Source organism: Austrofundulus limnaeus, unplaced genomic scaffold, assembly GCF_001266775.1.
Source record: "Austrofundulus limnaeus strain Quisiro unplaced genomic scaffold, Austrofundulus_limnaeus-1.0 Scaffold57, whole genome shotgun sequence".
NCBI lineage: Eukaryota > Metazoa > Chordata > Actinopteri > Cyprinodontiformes > Rivulidae > Austrofundulus > Austrofundulus limnaeus.
Genome location: NW_013952459.1, coordinates 2,047,935 through 2,068,989, shown reverse-complemented (window position 1 = coordinate 2,068,989; position 21,055 = coordinate 2,047,935). Strand labels below are relative to the sequence as shown.

The following is a 21,055-nucleotide window of genomic DNA, read 5'->3' as shown; positions in this document are numbered from 1 at the left end:
GGGTTGCACTCAAGTAGATCAAGTTGTTAAAACAAGGATTGGTCAGAGGCCAAATCAATGTGCTTACTGCTCACACTGCTGCGTACCTTATGAATCAAAAAGGTTAGAATATGCTTATTTTACTATATAACACAGAGTCAAAGGCTGCGTCCTTGCTCCAACACTGTTTAGAATAGTGTTTTCTGCCATGCAAATGAATGCTTTCCATAAAAGACACCCCAGAGTCAGTGTTTGATATATCGCACAGATGGGAAGCTCCTCAGTCTTAAAAGACAGTCTGAAATCTCCAAAGTCAAGATGACTGTCATCCAAGACCTGTTTTTTGCAGACGAATGCACTCTCATTACAACTTTAAAAATAGAATAAAACTTTAAACAAATTGAGAGCAAGTGATGAGAATTAGCAGCACATTGGTGTATTACAACCCTTTTTATGCTATGCCATCTAACTTTGTGCTACAGCCATAAGTTGAAATTGCTGCTTAAAATATAAAATGTCTGACAGTATATGTATCAATCATTGCAAAACAGATGCAAGTTCGTTTATAGACTTGTATGTATATCTTGTGTTTATTCCTGTTGCCCAGAAGCACACCTTACGCCTGTATGTATACTGTTGTTCTCTTTCTTCGTGCTATTTTTGTCTGATTTTGGAGGACCTGATTGTGTTGGGAATCGTCACCTAATTTATTCAAGTGCTCTTGAGCTTGCTGCAAAGGTCTTGGTTGCTTTTAAACCCAAGTAGGTCGCTGAGGAAAAAAATAGCACAGTTGTTGTCAGGCCTCCTCACCTGTTGGTTCTTCTGCTATCGAAAGATTTTTTTCTCAGAAAAGTAAGAAAAGTAGGCTGTGAGGAGGAGGCCAGGCAAACCTTAAACTGTGGGGAGCATGAGGACGAAGGATGTTGCTTTTATTATTAGTGGCAACATTTTGGTTTCTTCTTATTTTTAACTTGTGATCTGATAAATGCAGTAAACATACTTCCATGTGTATTCTAGTTGCCCGTCTAAAAAATATGCTTTCTTTTTCTTTGTTGTCGACACTAAATACCAAAATCTTAACTTACCTACACGTTTGACCTTATTGATTTCCTTAAAATCTTTCCTTATTTATGGATTTGTGTTCTCAGTCAGGGAACTTGAAGCAAACCCTACGATCTTTAACAATCTTGCCAAAGACATGTTGGTATTTTAGACCCACAACTTACATAAAATCAGTGTTTTCTCAGACCTTCCAAGAGAAAAAAAAAAATCCCTCAAAACCTCATGACCACCATGTGATAACAAGACAGTATACAAGCATATTTTATACCAGTGAACAAACCTGTCAGCTGCAATCTGACAGGATGAGACGAATAAGCGCTTTAAGAGGTAAAAGGCAGCAGAGGGAGCCATAGAGCAAAAAAGAGAGTAAGTACTGGTGCATAGTCACAAGTGAACTCACTGACCACTGCATTGAAACACTGGCTTTTTCTTGGTTAATTGCTGCCCTCTGCTGGACAGAAGCAACAACTGCAATGGGTAACTGTTCTGCAATGGAAAATTGGAAAGTGTTATTCTTAGTTTAGAAACTGGTATCTACTTTTTAAATACATTAAATTTGAAACTTGCTGAACCTATTATGACATATATGAACCTGTAATATAATATTTTTGGTCTTCACATGAGAAACGAAGTAATAAGAGCTGATCCCCCTAACCCCCACCAAAAAGTAAAAAATAAAAAATAAAAAATTACCTGAATTCAGTTTTTTCACCTATAATAACTAGTGTAAGATAATACTATCTTCCATTTCTTAATGCATCACTGATTACTGTTGCAGAGAAAAGCTGCTGAATTATGATTTCTATCATTATCAGTATTTAATGATGGGTTTGCACAGTTAATTTAACACCACATTTAAAACACATACTGTACCTATATAATGAATTTACTATAAACGCATGATTTCGACATCTTATCTTAAACCATGACTATTTTAAAAGGAAAACAAAAATCAGAAATTTTCTCGAGTAGGATTTTAAAATCAAAATTTGTTGGCCAACAAAAACTTGCTCTTGAACCCTTCTTGATCAGCAAGCAAATTTGCTTTATATATCGACGGATTTAATGAATTTGTTGACACATTTTGTTGCAGTAAGCACTGATTTTAGACGTACAGTAACAGAACAATACTACACATTGTTTTGAAGTTTAAAAAAATGATGCACATTAAATATTTAGCAAGATCAACAAATTAAAAACAACTTTAATATTTTACTGGTTGTTCAGTTTACTTAAATTTCACAGTTTGTCTGTTGTCATACATGTATAAGGTGCTGGATGATGAAAATCAAGTAGATGAGGAAAAATAATCTAGGTAAGCATAAAGATTTGCAGGTTCACTAGCTATTTATCAAAAACAGATCAGTACTGCCCTTTTTAGTTAATGCAGTGTTATTTGCTTTAAAGTGTTTAAATCGTAAATGTTAATTAGTTTAAAGCTGTTACAATTTGCTTTTAATGCTGTTAATGCTTTAAAAGTAGCTTCTGCGCGTTTTAATAGGTTTCCGTGCAACTACATAGTTGGCCAACATTTTTTTCTTTCTTCGCAGACTTTTTTTCTTTCTTTTTCTTTTTTTCTTTTTTCTTTTTTATGCGAGCTAATATTCAGGCCAGGGCTGCAATTTCGGAATCTGCCCTTGTATATGGCGGACGAAATTTTCCACAGGAGGAACGGCAACAACAAACCCCTCTGTTTAAGGCACGAAGAGCCTTTAGGTCCATTAAAAAAAAACCTCGACATATTTATAATTCAACTCGCCATTAGGCTTTACTAAAGATGTAACATAGAGGCTCGTGGTGGAGGGGGGGAAACCGCTGTGGTGAATTTTTTTCTTCCCCTTTTATCATTGGAAAATTCTCATAACTAATTCACAATTTTTTTTTTTTTGAGGAAGCAGTTTTGTGCAGTCACCTCTAGTCGGGGAGGAGGAAGAATTTCTGCAGCAGGAGTCTGTTTCGCATGAGCTGCATCGTATTTGGAGGTATGTCAAATTGTTTTATTTTTTCTCATTTTAAAAATCGTAAATTTTTAGAAATTTGAAGTAGCGGATGTGAAGTTCCAGCCTCCCGTTTTCACGATTAACGAGACCAGACAGTCTCTTCGCACTATTTGCTCACCACTACACCAGGTAAAAGGCTTTTAAAAGCAATAATCTGTTGATGTTATTTTTTGTTTTTGAGGAGGGGTAAATTTTTTTTAGTAATAAAGTTTGTGGTGAAACTGCCGCCCAGTCGTTTTTGTAGTTTGCTCACACATAATGCCAGCCCGTGTAAAATAAGCGCTTTTTAATTGCGATGGTGGGAACATGAAGGACGATGAGGGGAGGAACAATCTGAAACACAAAAACCTCCTGCAGCCATGATGTTTTGTGAATTTTTTTTTCCTGCAAAAAATTTGAGCAGAAGCTCCGGAGTTGCTTCCCCTGGCAGTTTCACAGCGCCGACATTTCCCTCCTGCTCGTCTTTCACCGGCTCGTTGTTGACGGTAAATAAAGACGAAGGAACGCCACGGTCTGGTCTTGTCGAAACACGGTTCCGACTTTTATTTTCATATTTAATTTGTGAAGATAGAGGATTTTAGATGCGCGGTCGCCGTTGGCGCCACCTGTAGGCAGACATTGATATTTGAGAAATTAGAAAATGTAACGAGTTGTGGTGATTATTTCTTTGTTATCATTATTATTGTTGTTGTTATTTGGCTTATGCACATATGTTCAGAAATTAGTATGAGTCTGTGCTGTTAAAAATAATGCTTGAATGCATGTTCTGGTTAAAGTGGGATTTAACAGATGTAATTGTTTTTGGATAAATCTGTACTTGGTGATTTTTTTCCCCCTCCTGGATTAAATGTTTTATTTTATTGAATTTTATTTATTTATTTATTTTACAAAATGTTACTTTGCACCTTTTGTTCATTTGAACTTCTTACTAGAGATTGAAATTCTGTAATACTGCAGAGGTGGGGGTGAAAACCAGAATTATTCAAAGTGAACTTTACAGCACTGGGAGAAAGAAATAACATGTCAGCATAATTTGAGGGGAGGAAAAACAATCACAACCAGTGCCTCTACTGTTTATATTAATCCTGCAGATGCCAAACAGTTTCCCATCTTGCGTGGCTTGCTTTTATTTTAATGTGAAAGGAAACGGCACAGGCCATTTTTTCTGTGGGTAATTTTTAATGCTGACCTTCAAAATCTTTATTCATCCCATTCAAAGAGCTTGTGGAAGGAAAAAAAAAAAAAGAAAAGTGTGGTCGGTGTGTAAAATTCTGACCTTTTGCTTAAAAAAGTCTATTCAAAATGTAGGAGTTTGAGTTTAAGTACAGAATTGAGGAGATGGCAAACCAGTGTGCCTAATTTATTAGAGTGCAGACTATTGTAAAAAGAAACGAAGCAATAAGTTATAAAATTGTTGGGAATGATGCTAATTGGGTTCATGGAGGTTGTGTTCATTAAAATGGGCAACTTGCAAATTAACTACAGTAACTAAAAGCATAAAAACATGTAGCCAAAACACTTGGTGGTAAAGATGTTTATATATGTACCCTACCATAGCTATGTTTAATAAAAGGAAGAAAGCATTTTTTTTGTCTTGCCTTGAGGGTTAATAGTCAAGCTATTACTTTATTACCTGTAAGTTAAATCAAATAAAACAGTAAGAATTATAAGTCTGATGCACTACAACCTCATATATTTTGCAACGTAAGTAAGGAAGTCTGTTTGGGCGTAACAATGCTTCTTGGCAGTAAATCTTATGAAAGCCTGTTCATTTCTGTTTTAAATGGTGCCACATTTGTAAGGAACATGCATTTGTGGGATGAGCAGTAGAGCTGAGTATGTGGGCTACGCATATGAAAAACCAGCCACATCTTCTCTGCCAAACATCTTATTTTTCTGTCACTATTGTATGAATGAATGAATTTATTTAGTTGGGACAGTGTGCGATTAAAACGTAAACATAAAAAGATTTGATGCATTGCACCAGATTTAGCCTAAGGCTAATTTACATCTGTAGTCCCTCCAGATAGTAAAAACAAAACAACATCCGAGAGTAATAGAAATAAGAAAAAAATAACAGAAAAACAAACATAATATGAAATAAAACATTTTACAATCAATAATAAATACATAAACACCCCACCTCACTCTCCAAACATAATTAAAAAGTTATATTACTGAACATCCTGACATTTGTTTTGAGCTTCTGGTACCCACAAGGTGCTGCCAATCAGGTGCCCACTATATGACTTATTGCCAAGAAACAAAGAAATAATTGACCAAAAACAAATTTTCTTACTTTTTGTGCTAGGTTTATTTATGAGTGAGCCCAGAAGAGGACAACAGATTTCAATTCGAACAGAAAAAATAGTTAGTTTTGTATTGAGAATTGATGGACATAGATATTTAAAAAAAACTTTCTTTACGTCTATTAGTTAAAAATAATGGCCTGCTATGACATGAAATGATTTCATACATGTCCTAACAATATTTCAGTAAAGGATCTTGCAAAAAAACCATCAACTAACTTTGTCACAACTGCAAGAATACACAAACAAAACAAGAAGCGTTTCTCAAAAGTCTGCACTTTTCGCAATTTCTGCATTTAAGTTAGATAAGCAGAAATATTTTGATTATTTCTTTCTTCTTTTTAAATAAATTCGCATTTGAGTTACTTTTTAAGTAAGTTTATTTGTAGTTTAATGAACTGAAGCGTTTCACTAGTTGGTATTTTTAAAGGCAGTAGTTGAGGTGAGCAGGTGAAAGTTTGTCTCTCCAGGCTTCGAGAAACACAAGATGGTGGTGGATTATATCACTGCCCTCTTAAAGGTTTTAAAACGTAAGTGCCGTCCTGATTGCCGTTGGCTTGCTACAGAGTGTTCGCTTGCTATTTTAAGTGAAAGCAGCAACTTTTGAGGTCGTCTTTATTTTAGTACACACAGTTACAGTTTGATTCTCGAATATGTCTGGAAAAATCATACATCTCTCTTAAGCATAGTGAACATCTATGTTCTTTTTTTTTTTTTTCCCATAGTGGCATGTAGAAAATGTCTGAAAATATCTTCAGTTAAATTAGTCTCAAGGGAAAGGCTTTTCAGGGGTTGAGAGTACTGCATTAAAAAAAAAAATCTGTGCATTCTGCATTTTTTTTACTTCCTTTGTAAAAATGAACCTTATTGCTTTCATGAATAATGCATAGGGATGTTCAGTTGCTGCAGCAATGAAAATTAGGCCTGTTTACGTGCAGTGGTTTTATACACAGAAGCTTTTTTTTCTCCTCCATGACCGTTTCTGTAGGTAGAGCGGAGGCTGAGTAGCTTTTTTTTTTGAAAAATACAAATTTTCAGCAAAGCAAATCTCATTTCTTTGAGTGAAAAGGGGAGGGGGGTGAAACTCCCGCGGGTTTAATGAATCCATAAATCACAATAGTGCCAGGTTTGCTGCGCCTGCGTCAGTGTGCAGTGTAATTTTGATTTTCATCAAAAATTTAATCTGCCAGCCTACAAGGGTTTAGCAGCAGTCCGGATGCAGCCCTGAATTTCTAATTTTAGGGGCCTGATCTTTTAGGATTTATTTTTGTATAATTCAAGTCTGCTTTTCAATATCTCTTGTTATTAAATTTTAATTCATGGCATTAACATATAGATTGAAAAGGTTTTATGTTTTTTTTCCTTTTTTTTTAGTGTATGCTGATGGAATTTTACTAGACGCCACAGTTTTTTCTTTAGCGTCTCATGTATGTGTGTGTGTGAGAGAGAGGAAAAAAAGAGAGGTGGTGGGGTTTATCCATTATTCTGCATTATTGCTTTTTGAAAATCACTGGTCGTACACCATCTTGGAAGACATTTATTACGGAGGACAGAAAAGTTTGCATTTGACTAAAGAAATGGGGAATGCAAAGCATCAGTGTGAAACAGGTTTTGGTCAAACTCGACACCCACTCTCCTCTGGATAATATAAACATGAAGTCAAAGCAGTGATTGAACTGCCCCCCGCCTCCTCTTTCCTCTCCTCCCCTTCATCCCCCTGTTTTAGCAAATTCCTATTTTTAATCCCCACAGAGTGGAAACTTTTTCATGAGCCTTAAACAAATTTTGATTTTCTGTCCGTAATAGTTTTCCAGTCTGTTTAACATGCACAGCTTAGTGGCTTTTGGTCAAACAATGTGCAGTTTTCAAATAAGAAAATTTCAGCAGGTTAGAAGCACAATGATTGATTAACTGTGCAGAGGCAGATTCAGTATTTCCCATTTACTATCTGCTTACCTAAAGTATAACTTATATGTAAATAAGTTATGTTCTGCAGATGTTTTTCTTATTGACCTAACCTTATTTTTTATTTTTTTTACCTCATAATACAGTATGTCCTTTACATTAATGAGCACATGCAGATTTTAAAACACAGCTTGGCCTAATCATAAAAAGAGAACTGACAGAATGCATTGATATAAACCCTGCCATATATCTATGCTTAAATTGCTTGTTTACAGATTTCTGGTTATAAAAACGGCACCGGATGATTTCATAGAACTGCGTGAGTTGTATTTGTTAACTCCTCCTTGGTGAGAACCATTTACTGTGCCGTATTCGTAAGGCACATCAAGCAAACGTGCATCTGGTTTTGATGTTCGTCCTGTTTTAGTGCTGTGAGCGTCATTATATATGAATCCTCAGACTATGAGAGGAGCACAAGGCCAGATGGTGAGCTTTACATTTTGGATTTAATTAGAGAAAAATAGACCACCACTGACATTTTATATACAACAACCCCTGGCAAAAATTACAGAATCACCACTCTTGAAGGATGTTCATGAAATTGGTTAATTTTGTACAGTAAAAAAAAAAAAATCATATACATACAACAATCAATTTTATTCCAACCTTTTGACATTAAGAAACAATAACAAAAGAAAGAAATGTAATTATTGTAGTCAACTTGAAAATGCTGTTTTGAATTAAGTAGATGAAGAAAGAAATGGAGTCACTCAAATCTGAGGAATACATAATAGAATCCCTGTAATTTGCAGCGTTAAAACAAACACAGAGCCTGTGTGTCAGTTAAAGGTACGAAGGAGATGGGAGTCATTGCAGCTTCAATAAATGTCAAAGTAATTATAATTTTGGACATCTTTTCTTATTCCGTCAGTTAAGGATGTTTGGTGATGATGACTTAAGTGGGCTGGGGGTGGGGGATTACAATGTATTTTCCAAGCAAATAGTTCAATTCTATACCACAGTTGAAAATGCTGTATACAGTATCTCAAAAATAAAATTGACTTTGCATCATGGCTATTCTTACCGCCTTGAAATTTGCTTCAGTCTCTTTGAGAACCTCCTACTGTTTTTGACACTCGCACTTAAGCACGTCCTCACAACAATGTTTCGGAGGAGAGGTGGTCTGTGCGGCGGGAGCTCGGCTGCGCACTGAGCTCCAGGGAGGAGCTTTGTGTAAATAGGTGGTGCTTTGTACCAGCAAATATTTGGCAGCTTCAAATCAAGGATTTCTCAAACATGCATGTATGAGACAAAGCCACACTGGGCATGTTTTCGATGAGGGAATGACATAACAGGATATAAAGCTCAAAATATTTCACTATGTGTACACCCCCCTAAATTTTTAAGAAGGTAATATGTCTTGCCGTAGAGTAAAGGACAAGAAAACAATTTCCTCAAAAACAATGTTTATTGGTACTGACCTGAAAATAGTCCAGATCTCATTTGAGTTGAAAAGCTCTAGTAAAGTTGATAAAAATGGTCAGTGACATTACAAAGCCGCTCTGGCAGCAGCAACACACTTGGGGCCGTATTGATAAGAATATTGTTTGTTGCTAAGTCTATGTCTCAAATAATTTAAGCCAGTAGAAAAGCCAGATGTGGCGTAACAAATGGCGCAATGTTTTTCACAATTCCATGTTTATTTTCTTTGAACCTGAGTGATTCCATATATATTTTTCTATATATTTCTTTCTGTTTTTCATTGTTTCTTAAGTCCAGTAGAATGGAATTTTGGCAAATTATTTTTTGTAATAAAAAAAACTAAATAATTGAAAGGACATCCTTCAAGAGTGGTGATTCCATAATTTTTGCAAGGTGTTGTAATTCAGCATCTGCATCATAATAAATGTGACATGGGTAAGTGATCTAATACTACTGCATCTTTCTTATAAATGAATCTGATGTCTTGCAAGAAATAAAGGTCAGATAATTTGTATGTTGTCTTATTTGGTCATGGTGAAATTTTTGGCTCAATTCCCCTCCCAGATTAAACTCTTTAAAAAGAGGGTAAAGCCAAATCTGTCTAAATTTAATACACTGCTTGAATTCATCAACATGATGATTTTGTTAGCAGATAACATTCTTACTCAGTTTCAAAGCAAACAAGATTTACAATAGAGCAATACATTTTGCCTGTGCTTCTAAGTTTAGCTCAGGTTGGCCTTATGAAAAAAGGCCTTGTGTCACACTTCATTTGGATCAGAAATAAGTCGGATGAAATACTTTTAAACTTGAAAAGTAGTCCTAAATTATCCAAATATTGGACAGAATTAGTTGTTATCCACAAAAACATAAAAGTGCTCAAGTGTAAGAAAAATAGTCCAAATCCAATATATAATTGATCGCAATGTTAATGCGGAAACATGTGCAGCACATTTCTGTTTTAGTGGGTTAAACAAATCAGGCTCTTAAATACATTTTAGTACTTTCCAGCCTAGTTTGTAGTTTAAAGTCCCCAATAAAATCGAAGGGTTTTGAGAAGATTAATGACACTTGTGAAAAAAAATTCTGCTGGTCGATCTGTTTTCAATTTCATTTAAAGGTTTCTGTTGTCTTAGCTTTTTTTTTTTTGTACTATGATGGATAATTTGGCCTCAAAGATTAATTTAAATGAAGCCATCTGAAAAGGAATGTGGCACTGGGTTTAGTGGGTCTCTACTGGTTTGTTAATGTTTTCAAATCAAGTAGATGAAAAACATTGAGTTAAATGAAATAATTCTCTGTATTTCAGTAGACTTAATTAATTTGTTTTAATCCTAATCACGTTCACAGTATGCTATTACTTATTTAAGAAAATTAGAAAATAAAATAAACAATGATTTTACAGTATAATGTGCATTTTTTTAGACAGAAGTGGAGCCTTTTCAAATACAAATATGCATAGTATGAACTAAATTACTTTGTTCTTTGTAGTCCGTGTCTTGGAGGTATGAACAAATACTTGTAAATGTTTAACTGTGTTTTCACATTCATTCACTTCAAAGTTGGTAACAAGTTACTATTACATGCTACAGTTAGGATATTATTGTTAGGAGGCATGGTTTCTGGATTGTTGCAACACTTAACATGGTCATGTCCCTGGAACACTGTCAGCTACAAATACCTACTGCCAAAATTTACAACACAATTGGCACTGCACCAAAAAAAAAAAAAAAAAATCAAAACCGACAAGTCGACAGCCGGAGTTTGTCTTTTCGTAGTTTATGATTATTCAGATTTATTTGATATAGTCCGAATCACATTGGCATATTTTGTTTTGCTTTAGTTGGGGTTTATTTTTTAAACATTTTCACGTTTTTTTACCATTTGACAGAACGAGCTGACTGCTAGAATAATGTAATTTTATAAAAAACACTGTTTATTTTTTCCAATAATTCAAGCTTTCTGAAGCTGAGATTTTTAACATAAGACATTTTTCATTATTTCAGGTTTGTTTTGTACCTGATGTCAAGGTAATTAATCTTTTGCTTGTTAAGCCACTAAAGGGTGACCTATGAATCATTGAAGCACATAAAAGAATTCTAGCTCGATAAATTACCTGATATGTTTGCACAAAAGACAGTTTTAGATTGGATCACTTGGTTCTTGCATCCTGTTTCAGACTTAATTTGTTCAACTGCATCTACGAGAAAAGTAGGGCAACAAATTTATTTGACTTGATCAATTAGTGCTAAACAACAGTTATGGAAATTGAGTGTAGCACCAGAAGTCTGTTACAATAAACGATGAACAGTTTAGATAGCTTCATTTTTTTTTCATCTCCAAGAAATAGCTTGTTTGGACATACAGTGAACCTCCTAAATCTGTTACTGAAAACACGTTAGTTTAAAATAAATACAAGAAATTGCATGTAACACTCCTCAGTTTTTGTCTGTTTAGAATGGGAGGAAAATACATAAAATTAAGTGAAAGAAATGTATCTTAACTATGAAAAGATTATGAATGCCTCAGTTTAAATTTTGTTAACTAAAGGACAAAGGACGTGGGTTTGAAAATCATTACATCTACAGGAAATGTAGACATTTAAATATTTAAAATATTTATTAAACAAATAGGTTTACCGATGATGTAATTTAATTTGTTTAGAGTAAGATCATATGGCCTCAATGACACGGCCAAAAATTATGCAGAAGTTACAGTAATTCAACAAAAATTCAACTTTGACAATTAAGTACAGCAAAACCAAAAAAATAAATAAAAAAAATCTAACAACAAATGTCTATATTGCATTGCTGATTTATCAAGATCTATATTAGAAAACTGGAGCATAATTTATCTAACTGATTGGCTAATACAACAGCTTTAACACTTAGAATGAAAAAGCATACAATTTTGAGACGGCAAGTGCCTTGTCCTGTTTTGCCTTCTGAACAGATAATTTGCTTGGTTTACACGTGGTCGTTTTTCTTTATAAATACAGGTTTCCCAGATAACCTTGTCATGTTTTATGCTTCTGCGATGTTTCCTTTCATTGGTATCAAAGTTGAATGACATTTGTTATCTTAAAAAACAAATGAATTCATTTAAAATGTCAGTTTCAAACATACCTTTAGATTTTTATACTTTGAGTATAGTGTAGTCTAAGCAGGTATAATAAAATATTAATAAAAATAACCTCATGGCTAACCTCACGGCTGAAAGTGAAGCTGATACTTTTTTATGTATGTTTCCAGGGTAAATTTGCTCCTAACAGTCCTGTTTGTCAGTGATGATGTTTGCCAAAGTAATTCCAAACACATTCACAATTATAAAACAGCTATTCTAATTTATTACTGTGGACTTTTCACAACCACAGATTCCATAATAACAAAACTTGCTGTCACAAGTGCATAATTTTTCACCACTGATCCCAAATAAAAAAAGTTCACAGTTACCAACGTCTTTTTAGACAACTGAAGGAAGTTACAGTGGAATTTCAACCATTTTCCACTCGGCTGAGTAGGAAAATGTTTAACTGGCTTTTTGACCTCAAATGTTACTGAGATGTAAATTCAACACTGTTGTGTAAACAGTGAACATGCATCTTCTTTTAATGACCCAAAGGACTGTAAAAACACATTTCCAAAGTTACAACTGTTATTTAAAATCACTGTTATAATTTCTTTACCTTGGAATTTACTAAATGCTTATTTTGTTTCAGTTTGACTTTCCAGATTACAAAACTTGTCACAAGTTTTTCTTTTGTTTCTTGTTCACAACAAACCTTTGTGCATGATATCAACTGAAGATGATAGTTTTGGAAAATGGCTTGAACTGATATGGTACTTTATCAAGTTTCTACAGATTCCAAATGCTTTACACTTCAATCATTCATCCGTTCACATACATGTCAAGTTGTACGGATTGTAAATTACACTGACTTGCAACCCACCATCCCCACTCCCATTGCATATGTGTAATACAGATTTGTTTTGAAAATTATGCGTTTTTGAGGGTCATGATACAGGTAAACATCCAAAGGGATGTATGCATTCATACACACATTCACACACTGATGATGGTAAGCTACAGCTGCCCTGGAGCACACTGACATCAAGTAAAACCAAAATATTTATAATGTTTTCTGAAAAAATAGAAGATGACTTTTCAAAAATTATTCGTATCATAATACAGTATAATCAATGTTTCTTTAAAATTGATGACTTTTGGTATTTGAGTCAGGCCTGCAGCTAAATGTGGTGTATCAAAACACAGAAATGAATGTTGTAACATATTTTTAATGAAAGAAACCAAACTTTGGTGTAGACTTGAAACACTAATCATTTCTCTGTCTTGCTTCTAAATAGTGCTTATTATTTTTTTTTTCCAAGTGGTCTTTCTCAGTCTATTTTTAGGCACTTTGTTACTAGCAGCCTGTCACAAAAACACAATTTCTTCTAAGCTCTTTAGGTGCATCTAACCGCTGAATCAGTTGCTGCATCTCCCAGGTCCTGTGTCAGGTCCTTTTTGGATAATTTGTTTCTTGGTGACATTCCTTTCAGACTTAGATTTTTATCATAGTTGTTAAGTTTTGCTACTCTTTCTTTCGCCCTGCCAGTGCCAGGAATTTAGTACCACTTTGGGAATTCCCTTGTGGATTTAAAATACCTTTTTTATGTTGTGTGTTTAAAATATTTTTTTAAAGATGTAACTAATGCAACAGATTTTTGGAACAAAGTTACTCAAAGTAAAAATGTCCTTTTTTTTACAAGTCTTTATTATGAGAAGACAACACTGAATACTTTATGTCAGAATGATTCAGAGGTCATTGTCACTTTTTTGTGGGGGGTGGCACAAACGTTAACATCCTTGGAACCCACAATCTGAAGAAACTAAAATGTACAGTGAGATTTGCACAATACTGCATTAGTGTTATGTTCCTCAGTGGTCCAGAGTCTACCACTGTGCCTTTATTTAGCAGCAGTAATTTAATGTGAGCTAATTATCCACCAGACTGATATTGGCTTGCCAGCATGGCAAACAATAGTTTCTGCAAAAGCTATTCAACTTAAAATATTTCGTTTTAACACACAACCTGACCTGTGCCTCACTGTTGATATGAGCCCTCTGCCTGGAAAAACTGTCCAAAAGCAATCTTTGCATGGTTATTGGGAGGTGGGCATTTCAGTTTATGCATTTTTTTCTTGCTCAATAAAAGCTTATTGTGTGCATTTGTTTTATGTTTGTTAAACATTTGCCATTTTTGTGTTGTACAACCCCAACACAGCAGGAGTTTCAAGCTATGTAGATCTGTGAGGCTTCCTTTTGCACATAATGCTCTCAGGCTGAATTTGCTGTATTTATTGCTGTTACTTTTCTGTGCGAGTTGGTTTTGAGGATAACAAATCTGAGTATGTAAATAAACTACATATTGAAATTAGCAATGGATAATAATAAAAAAGGCTGTGGAAATTAGTAATATATATACTGTATATAACACTTAAATCGAGATATGAAATTTCTTTCTAGCTTGTTTAAATTTAGGTATGTTAAATAGGAGATTTTTTACTGCCTTAAATATTTCATGCCCATTAAATGACAAATGAAGGGAAAAAAAAACTAACAAAAAATGTATGTTGCATATTTTGCTTCTACACGTAATCCAGAAGAAGCTGAGAGTTGTTGAACACAAGTGACGTCACACATTGATCCACCTCTTTCAGGAAATTCAAACTCTGATTTTTATGTAGTTTGTAGTAAATGGCATGTTTTGGCCTCATGTACAAAAATGTTTAGAAATGTGAAGGTTATTCATACTGCATATAACATATCAAATTATATAGTCATTTGAAAGTAAAGTTGACTTCATATGACCTTTTAAGCGTTACACAAACATTCATTTTATTTTAATCACAGGTACAGGTCAGCTATTTGTGCTGCAAACCAATAATGTTTTGTTTCAATGTTACCCATTTTAGGATTGTTTGCTGAGGCTTGTTGGTCATGTGTCAGACCCAAAGAAAGGTGCATTTGGACTATGAAGAGGCTTGTTGCTGTAATGGTGCACTATTATTAGAAGGCAGATTTTCCCGCCCTCCTATAATATCAGTCATTCTGACATAACTCTGTTTTGCTTGGTTGGATTTGAGCTCTTTCTCTCAACAAGGCCTTTTATAGCCCTGTGGTAAGGTGGCAAGTTGTGTAATTTAGGCCTTTCTTAAATTGGAGTGTTTGGGTGCTACAAAGCTGTGGGTTTGAGCCTTTAAAGGTCAGTTATTAAGACTTAATCAGTGAGCTGTTTTTCTTTGGAAAAAAAAAAGAAAAGCTTCATTTGATTATTTCTGCAATTAGCATTTCACTGCTATAGAAAAAGTAACTTGTATCTGTTATACATATTAAACTATTACTGTCATATTCAAGCATGTGTATTCAGACAGGTCAGTAAAGTCTTTGCCTCTATTTTATTCTTTAAACAGAAACGCAGGCTCAGAGGAGGTGGAGTCATGAGTGCACAGGAGGCACCCAAGCCTGGGAAGGAACAGGCAGACAGTGGGAATGGGAATGCAGCCACAGATGCCTCAACAACCAAGAGTAGTAGTCCACCACCAGTTGCTGTAAAGAAAGAGCCCGGGACATCGGAGAAAAGCAACGGGAAAGTTGGAGACGTCAACCCTGCTGAGATCTGCGTTGTCATTGGAGGAAAGAATGGAGGAACCAGCGGAGGCGGACCCCGTAGAGCTCCGGCCGAGGGTATGTTTGCCCTTGGTACTCCTCCTCCAACGAAGAGCACAGACTCATGTATAGGTGTGTGACTGTGTATTGACATACCTGCATTTTAAAAGAACGTTTTCTGGTGCTAATTGTCAAAAGCAGTTAGTGCAGCTTATACCCAGTGATCAATCATCAATGACCAGTTTTTATTCCAACACGGTTATAAACAACATCTAACTTAACACAATATTGTTTGCATCCTAACTGCATTACTAATATGTGATTTGGCAAAGATCAGACATTTTAGCTGACAGAAACTTGTGTATTAAAAGTTGGTCATTATATTCTTATGTTTTAGATTAAGTTGAAGCTTTTCATTACAAAAGATTTAAATATTAGTAATTCTGGCAAAAATAATAATAAAAAAAGTTTTATGATAAAGTCAATTTAGGTGATTCAACTACCACAATTTTGTGTTGTTGTTTTTTAAAAATATTTTTATATATATTCTCAGTTACTACCAGCAGTGCTGCTAGTGGAATGTGTTAGACAGGTATCAGCTTAAATTGTTTTTCAATGATTTTATATTAATTTTCCTTTTTTTTCACGAGCTATCAAAAATAGTCACACACACACACACACACACACACACACACACACACACACACACACACACACACACACACACACACACACACACACACAACTTTGGAAAGCTAGCTTTATGGCTTTTATAGTAAAGTTCAAATATAGCCTTCCTTCATTGCTCAAAGCTTGCCTTTGTTCAGTAAATTTAGCACTGATGTCACAATTCCTAACTTCTGGTAAAGGGGAAGATTTCAGTGGAATATGAAGCTTTCAACACAAATCCAGACATCAAAATAATGTAGAGGATGATCATCGTGGCATTATGACAGCAACATTTTTTTTTTTACTGAGTACTTTTCATCGTCAGTGCCAAGTGGATCTTAAGTTGCAGTGATGTAACAGAGGACTGTTATACCTGTAATATTTTTTTATTTTCATTCCTAATAAAACCATTGTTTTTTTTTATTATATCTTTGCTTTCTGCAGGCTCATATGTATGTGCGGTGTGTGGGAAGAAGTACAAGTATTATAACTGCTTTCAGACACACGTCAGAGCACACAGAGGTAAGATACTGCAGTGTTTTGTACAACAAGTAATACTGTGTTTCCAAAATAGTTAGGACTGTAAAATGTACATACAAATAAATACACTGATATTCAGATTATATGAGCCCTGTGTATACATATACAATAAATTAGAGAAGCATGTGTCAAATTTTGAAATTAGGCACATTTTTAAAATATAGTTTTATTTATTTATTTATTTAAATGTTGGAATAGAAGTGTATTTCTTACCATGTTGCATCACCTCTGTAGACAACACTGTCAATGTGTTTGGGAACATTTGAGCTCATTTTTGGTGATCTTGAAAATGTTTTCCAAATCCAGTTCTAGGCACAAAATTTTAGGTTTTCAGCAGTTTCAAAACAATGAAAACATCCATGTTTGTGCACATGCTGGATGTTATCGCAATAAAATGTTTATGAACGGAAATTACTAGGCAGAAGGAAGGAAATGGTGAAGATGTTCGTTTCTGTATGGCATGTTTTAAACATATGGGAACTTTAAATACCTAAGTGCATGAACAGAGAAGTTGGGGACTTTTTCAGTTCTTTTTTTGCTGTTCTTTTGCCTTTTGAGGGAAGGTTTTAGTTTTGATATGAATGCAGGAAAAGTTTCAGAACATTGAATTTCAAAAGTGTTCTTAGTGCATGCAATGATTTGCACAATAGAAACACATTTAAAAAAGGGACTATGGTGCTGCCTGAGGTACTAAAGATTTCTCTTTTGTCTAAAGTAATGTACCCATGATCACGTGAGATGGTTAAGTTATGGTTTTCTTTCGTAAATGTGCTGAGATGGAAATCTGAAATCTGGATTATAAAGGCCTTTGCACTTTGTTATGACTTACTTTCCTGTTTGTAAAATTGTAGATGAAATTATAAAATAAATAAAAATAAAATAAATAAAAATGTTCCCTTCTGCAACAAATGTAGCATCAAAGCTAAACCAGTGTATGTGATGGCAAGTTAGCATGGCTGTGCATGCCACAGTAGGTCCATATTTTGTTATCAAGCCTCTGATTCCTTCATGCCAACTAGGGTTGGGCATAATCGTATTGTGTGCAATTAGTCATCAGAAAAACATTAATTGATTATTTTTTGGCACTTGACGGTTAATACGATTAATGCCACCAGGGAGACTGACCAGGGAGACTCCAGTCAGTCTGCTCGATGCTCCTCTCCGCTTCAAATATGACAAACATTAAAAAAAAAAGTTCTGTAATTTTTTTATTTATCAACAATTTAAAATTTGAGTATGGCCTGAAGTCTGTAATTTTGACACAATTTGGAACAGATTTTTACGAAGAGCAAATCTTTCCTACTAAATTGGTCATGTGACTAGGACATAAGGTTGTCCAAGGACTTCAGGGGATTAATCGTCAAAATAATCGTTATCGGCTAAATACCACAATTAATCGTGATTAATTTCTTTGCCAACATTGCCCAACCCTAATGCAACATGCTTTTAAAAAAGTAGCTACTTAAACTTCTGTGCTTTTCTCTGTTTGAACAAGTTAATATGAGGAACAGCAGCTTAGCAGCAGTATTTTTTAATGGAGGGTTGAATAAAGGTTTTACTGTCATAAAAATAATATTTATATGAAAGATTTGCATCTTTGAGAACATGTTTGCTCAAATCTATTCAAGCACACCCAAATATTTTTTGTCATTATAGAATCAGAGAGCATGGTTGGAGATGGTCTGCCTCAGACACCCAATAGTAAGTACACTTTTGTCCTTTATACACCAACAAATCTAGCTTTATTTGCATGGAAATTGGTTGGCTAACTTGTTTTTTTATAAATATACTTTATAGTGGGTAATTTTAGGTTTAGCTTAAAATTATGAATGCAACATTAAACTGACTATGGTCGTATTTGAAAGTATGTTATTCAACAAAAATTTGCTAGAAAATAAAAGTTAAATTTAGGGTTGAAAATGCTGAACATCAACCCTCAGAGACCCAGATTTATCAGGCTTCCTTAACATGAAAACCAAAGTTTGATTTGGACTAAAAATACTTGTGCCTCAGAGTAGTACTTGAGTTATTTATACATCTACCTACACACACTCACTGCAGTCATTATGTGGATGTGCAAACTGCTTAAAGGCAACAACATTAACTTAGCAGAGAGAAAGAAAAAAATACAGTTTATGCAGACAGAAAAAGAGCAGTTTTAGATGTACGAAACATACAAGCATAATATAACCTACAAGTATGTGACAGTGTTAAAATGTAGGCCAAGCAAGGCAGCATAGTGAAGAGATCATGATTAGATTAAATTCTTGTGAGAATAGAACATGCTGCAAAGCACTTTTGGTTGTGCTGCGTATTTATACTTGATCATGTTTGGCATATCAATTTACCAATGTATTTTTAAATGCAATGTAAACTGGCAAAAAGGGATTAAACAGAGTTACTGCTTCAGGACAAAACGTGAAATTTTATTGACTTGATTAGAATAGGTTAAAATTCTGGGCTGGGATTCATAAAACTAAATCTAGTATCTGGTCACATGCCATATAAAAGTCACCAACCGGAGTGTCCAGTTTAGTAAGTAGTCTCTGTAAACTTCACTGTTTGGCAAACCAAGTCTCAACCAGCTCATATAAATAATGACCAAAGAATTTGACCAGGAACCAGACCAATTAGCACAGAGGCTTGGTCTTAGCAGAGCTACCAAGGTAAATGTTCAAAGTGGGGTTCTCTAGAGACGTTATGAACACTTATCTTTCTTTTTGAAGATAGGTCTTGGATTATGGAAGCAATTGTGTTCCATAATGGTACTTAAAATGGATCAATAGAAATGCTGTTTCATTTTCAGCATGTACCTGAATTTTTTCACTCATAAGTAAAATTACAAACAAATAATCCAAACTGTATGTTCATTTTCTTCTCCAAGACTGCTCAAAGTGTAAATCAATTAAAATGTTTAATAAAACAGACATTGACAATTCATTTTCAAAACATGTCCTGGTAAAAAGTGACCAAAATTAATTTTGAAAAGTYAAATYRGAAAATTATARTGCATTAGCAGAAAAGCTTTTTCATTTCAAAGTCAAACCTGCATTTTTAACTCATAAATATAATTAGAAATCAATCTTCCAAACTTTGCTTCCATTTTCATCTTCAAGACTGCTCAAAGTGTAAATTAATTAAAATGTTCAATAAAACAAACTTTGACATTTAATTTTCCAAACATGTCCTGGAAAAATGTGACCAAAATTCATTTTGAAATGTCACATAGGAAAATTATAGTGCATTAGCAGAAATGCTTTTTCATTTCAAAGTCAAACCTGCACAAAAACACTAGTGGAGTCTCTGGCGTCCTCACACAGCGGCAGCAGGGATGACTAATCTAGCCTTTATATAAAAGGTCTATGTTCACAACCCTGAAGCGGCGCAGGGGAGTGATGTCACGGGCAAGGCGGTGTGTATTTCTTTCCCGCTGGATAAACTTAATTTAATTGATTTAATTAATATAATTTTACTTATGAGTCAAAAAATTCAGGTACATGTTGAAAATGAAACAGCATTTCTATTAATCCATTTTAATTGCCATTATGGAGCACAACTGCTTCCATATCGGATCGGTTCTGAAGAAATACAGTTTAATTCTGATTGGACTGATAACTAATAACCAGTTAAACCATTGTCAAGACCAAAGTGGCTTTCTGATATCCAGTAAAATGCCAATTTTAAAAATTCTTAGTGGTTAATGCAAAATCTGTTGTACAAATCTTTACACCACTGTCAGTTCTGACTTACATAGTTATTTTTGTAGATATCTATGGTTATTTTCAAGCACAAGTAGCAGAAGAATCAGATAATTCTGATGGAATTAAATGCAAAACTAATAGCGGTGTAAAGGTTTGTAAGAAGTGAACTGCTGTGGGCTGCACGGTTGAGCAGTTGGAAAGCACTGTTGCCTTGCAGCAAGATCTCGCATCCGATTCTTGGTTAAGGTCTTTCTGCATGGATTTAGCATGTTCACCAGATGCACGTGTAAGTTTTCTCTGGGTGTGAATATGAATATGAAAATGAACGGCTGTTTGTGTCTATGTGGCCTTGAGATGGACTCGGATTGCCAAGTCTTAGCACTGAGGACAGCTTTTAGGTTTTAAAATCACCAAAGACATAATGGGTTTGTTAAATATTCCTCCTTCTTGCCCCTCTTGCTTAAGCATTTTTGTTAAAAGTTCGTACAAGCCACACAAGTTGTTTCAGTCCATAGTTCCTGTTCAGTTTCACTACAAGATCTTGTACAGATGCTGGGAGAGTTGGACCTCTATCTCACCAGCGTGTCTCAAAGATTTTCAAGGTTGTTGTATTTTTTTTTATTTTTAAATTTAGTGGTGCTGAATCCATGTGTGAAATTGAAGTGTCATCTTCCTGAACCAGACTTTCACAGTTTGAGTCTGATGGGTCCTGGCATTGTCATGTTGTAATATACTTATG

At 34.7% G+C, this 21,055-nt stretch overlaps 1 protein-coding gene across 5 annotated transcripts in view; it reads left to right on the top strand.

The window, feature by feature from the left end:
* The first annotated feature begins 2,598 nt into the window (after positions 1-2,598).
* The window catches only part of znf618 (zinc finger protein 618), a 46,367-nt gene continuing 27,910 nt past the window's right edge, over positions 2,599-21,055 (top strand). For 4 of the 5 annotated variants that reach the window (XM_014009396.1, XM_014009392.1, XM_014009394.1 and 1 more), the window contains exons 1-4: positions 2,599-3,023; positions 15,211-15,538; positions 16,520-16,597; positions 18,272-18,316. In XM_014009396.1, coding sequence (XP_013864850.1) covers positions 15,238-15,538; positions 16,520-16,597; positions 18,272-18,316 — 424 coding nt within the window. In that variant the 5' untranslated portion in view covers positions 2,599-3,023; positions 15,211-15,237. The remainder of the gene's footprint in view (positions 3,024-15,210; positions 15,539-16,519; positions 16,598-18,271; positions 18,317-21,055) is intronic. The other variant, XM_014009395.1, reaches the window with a different exon arrangement.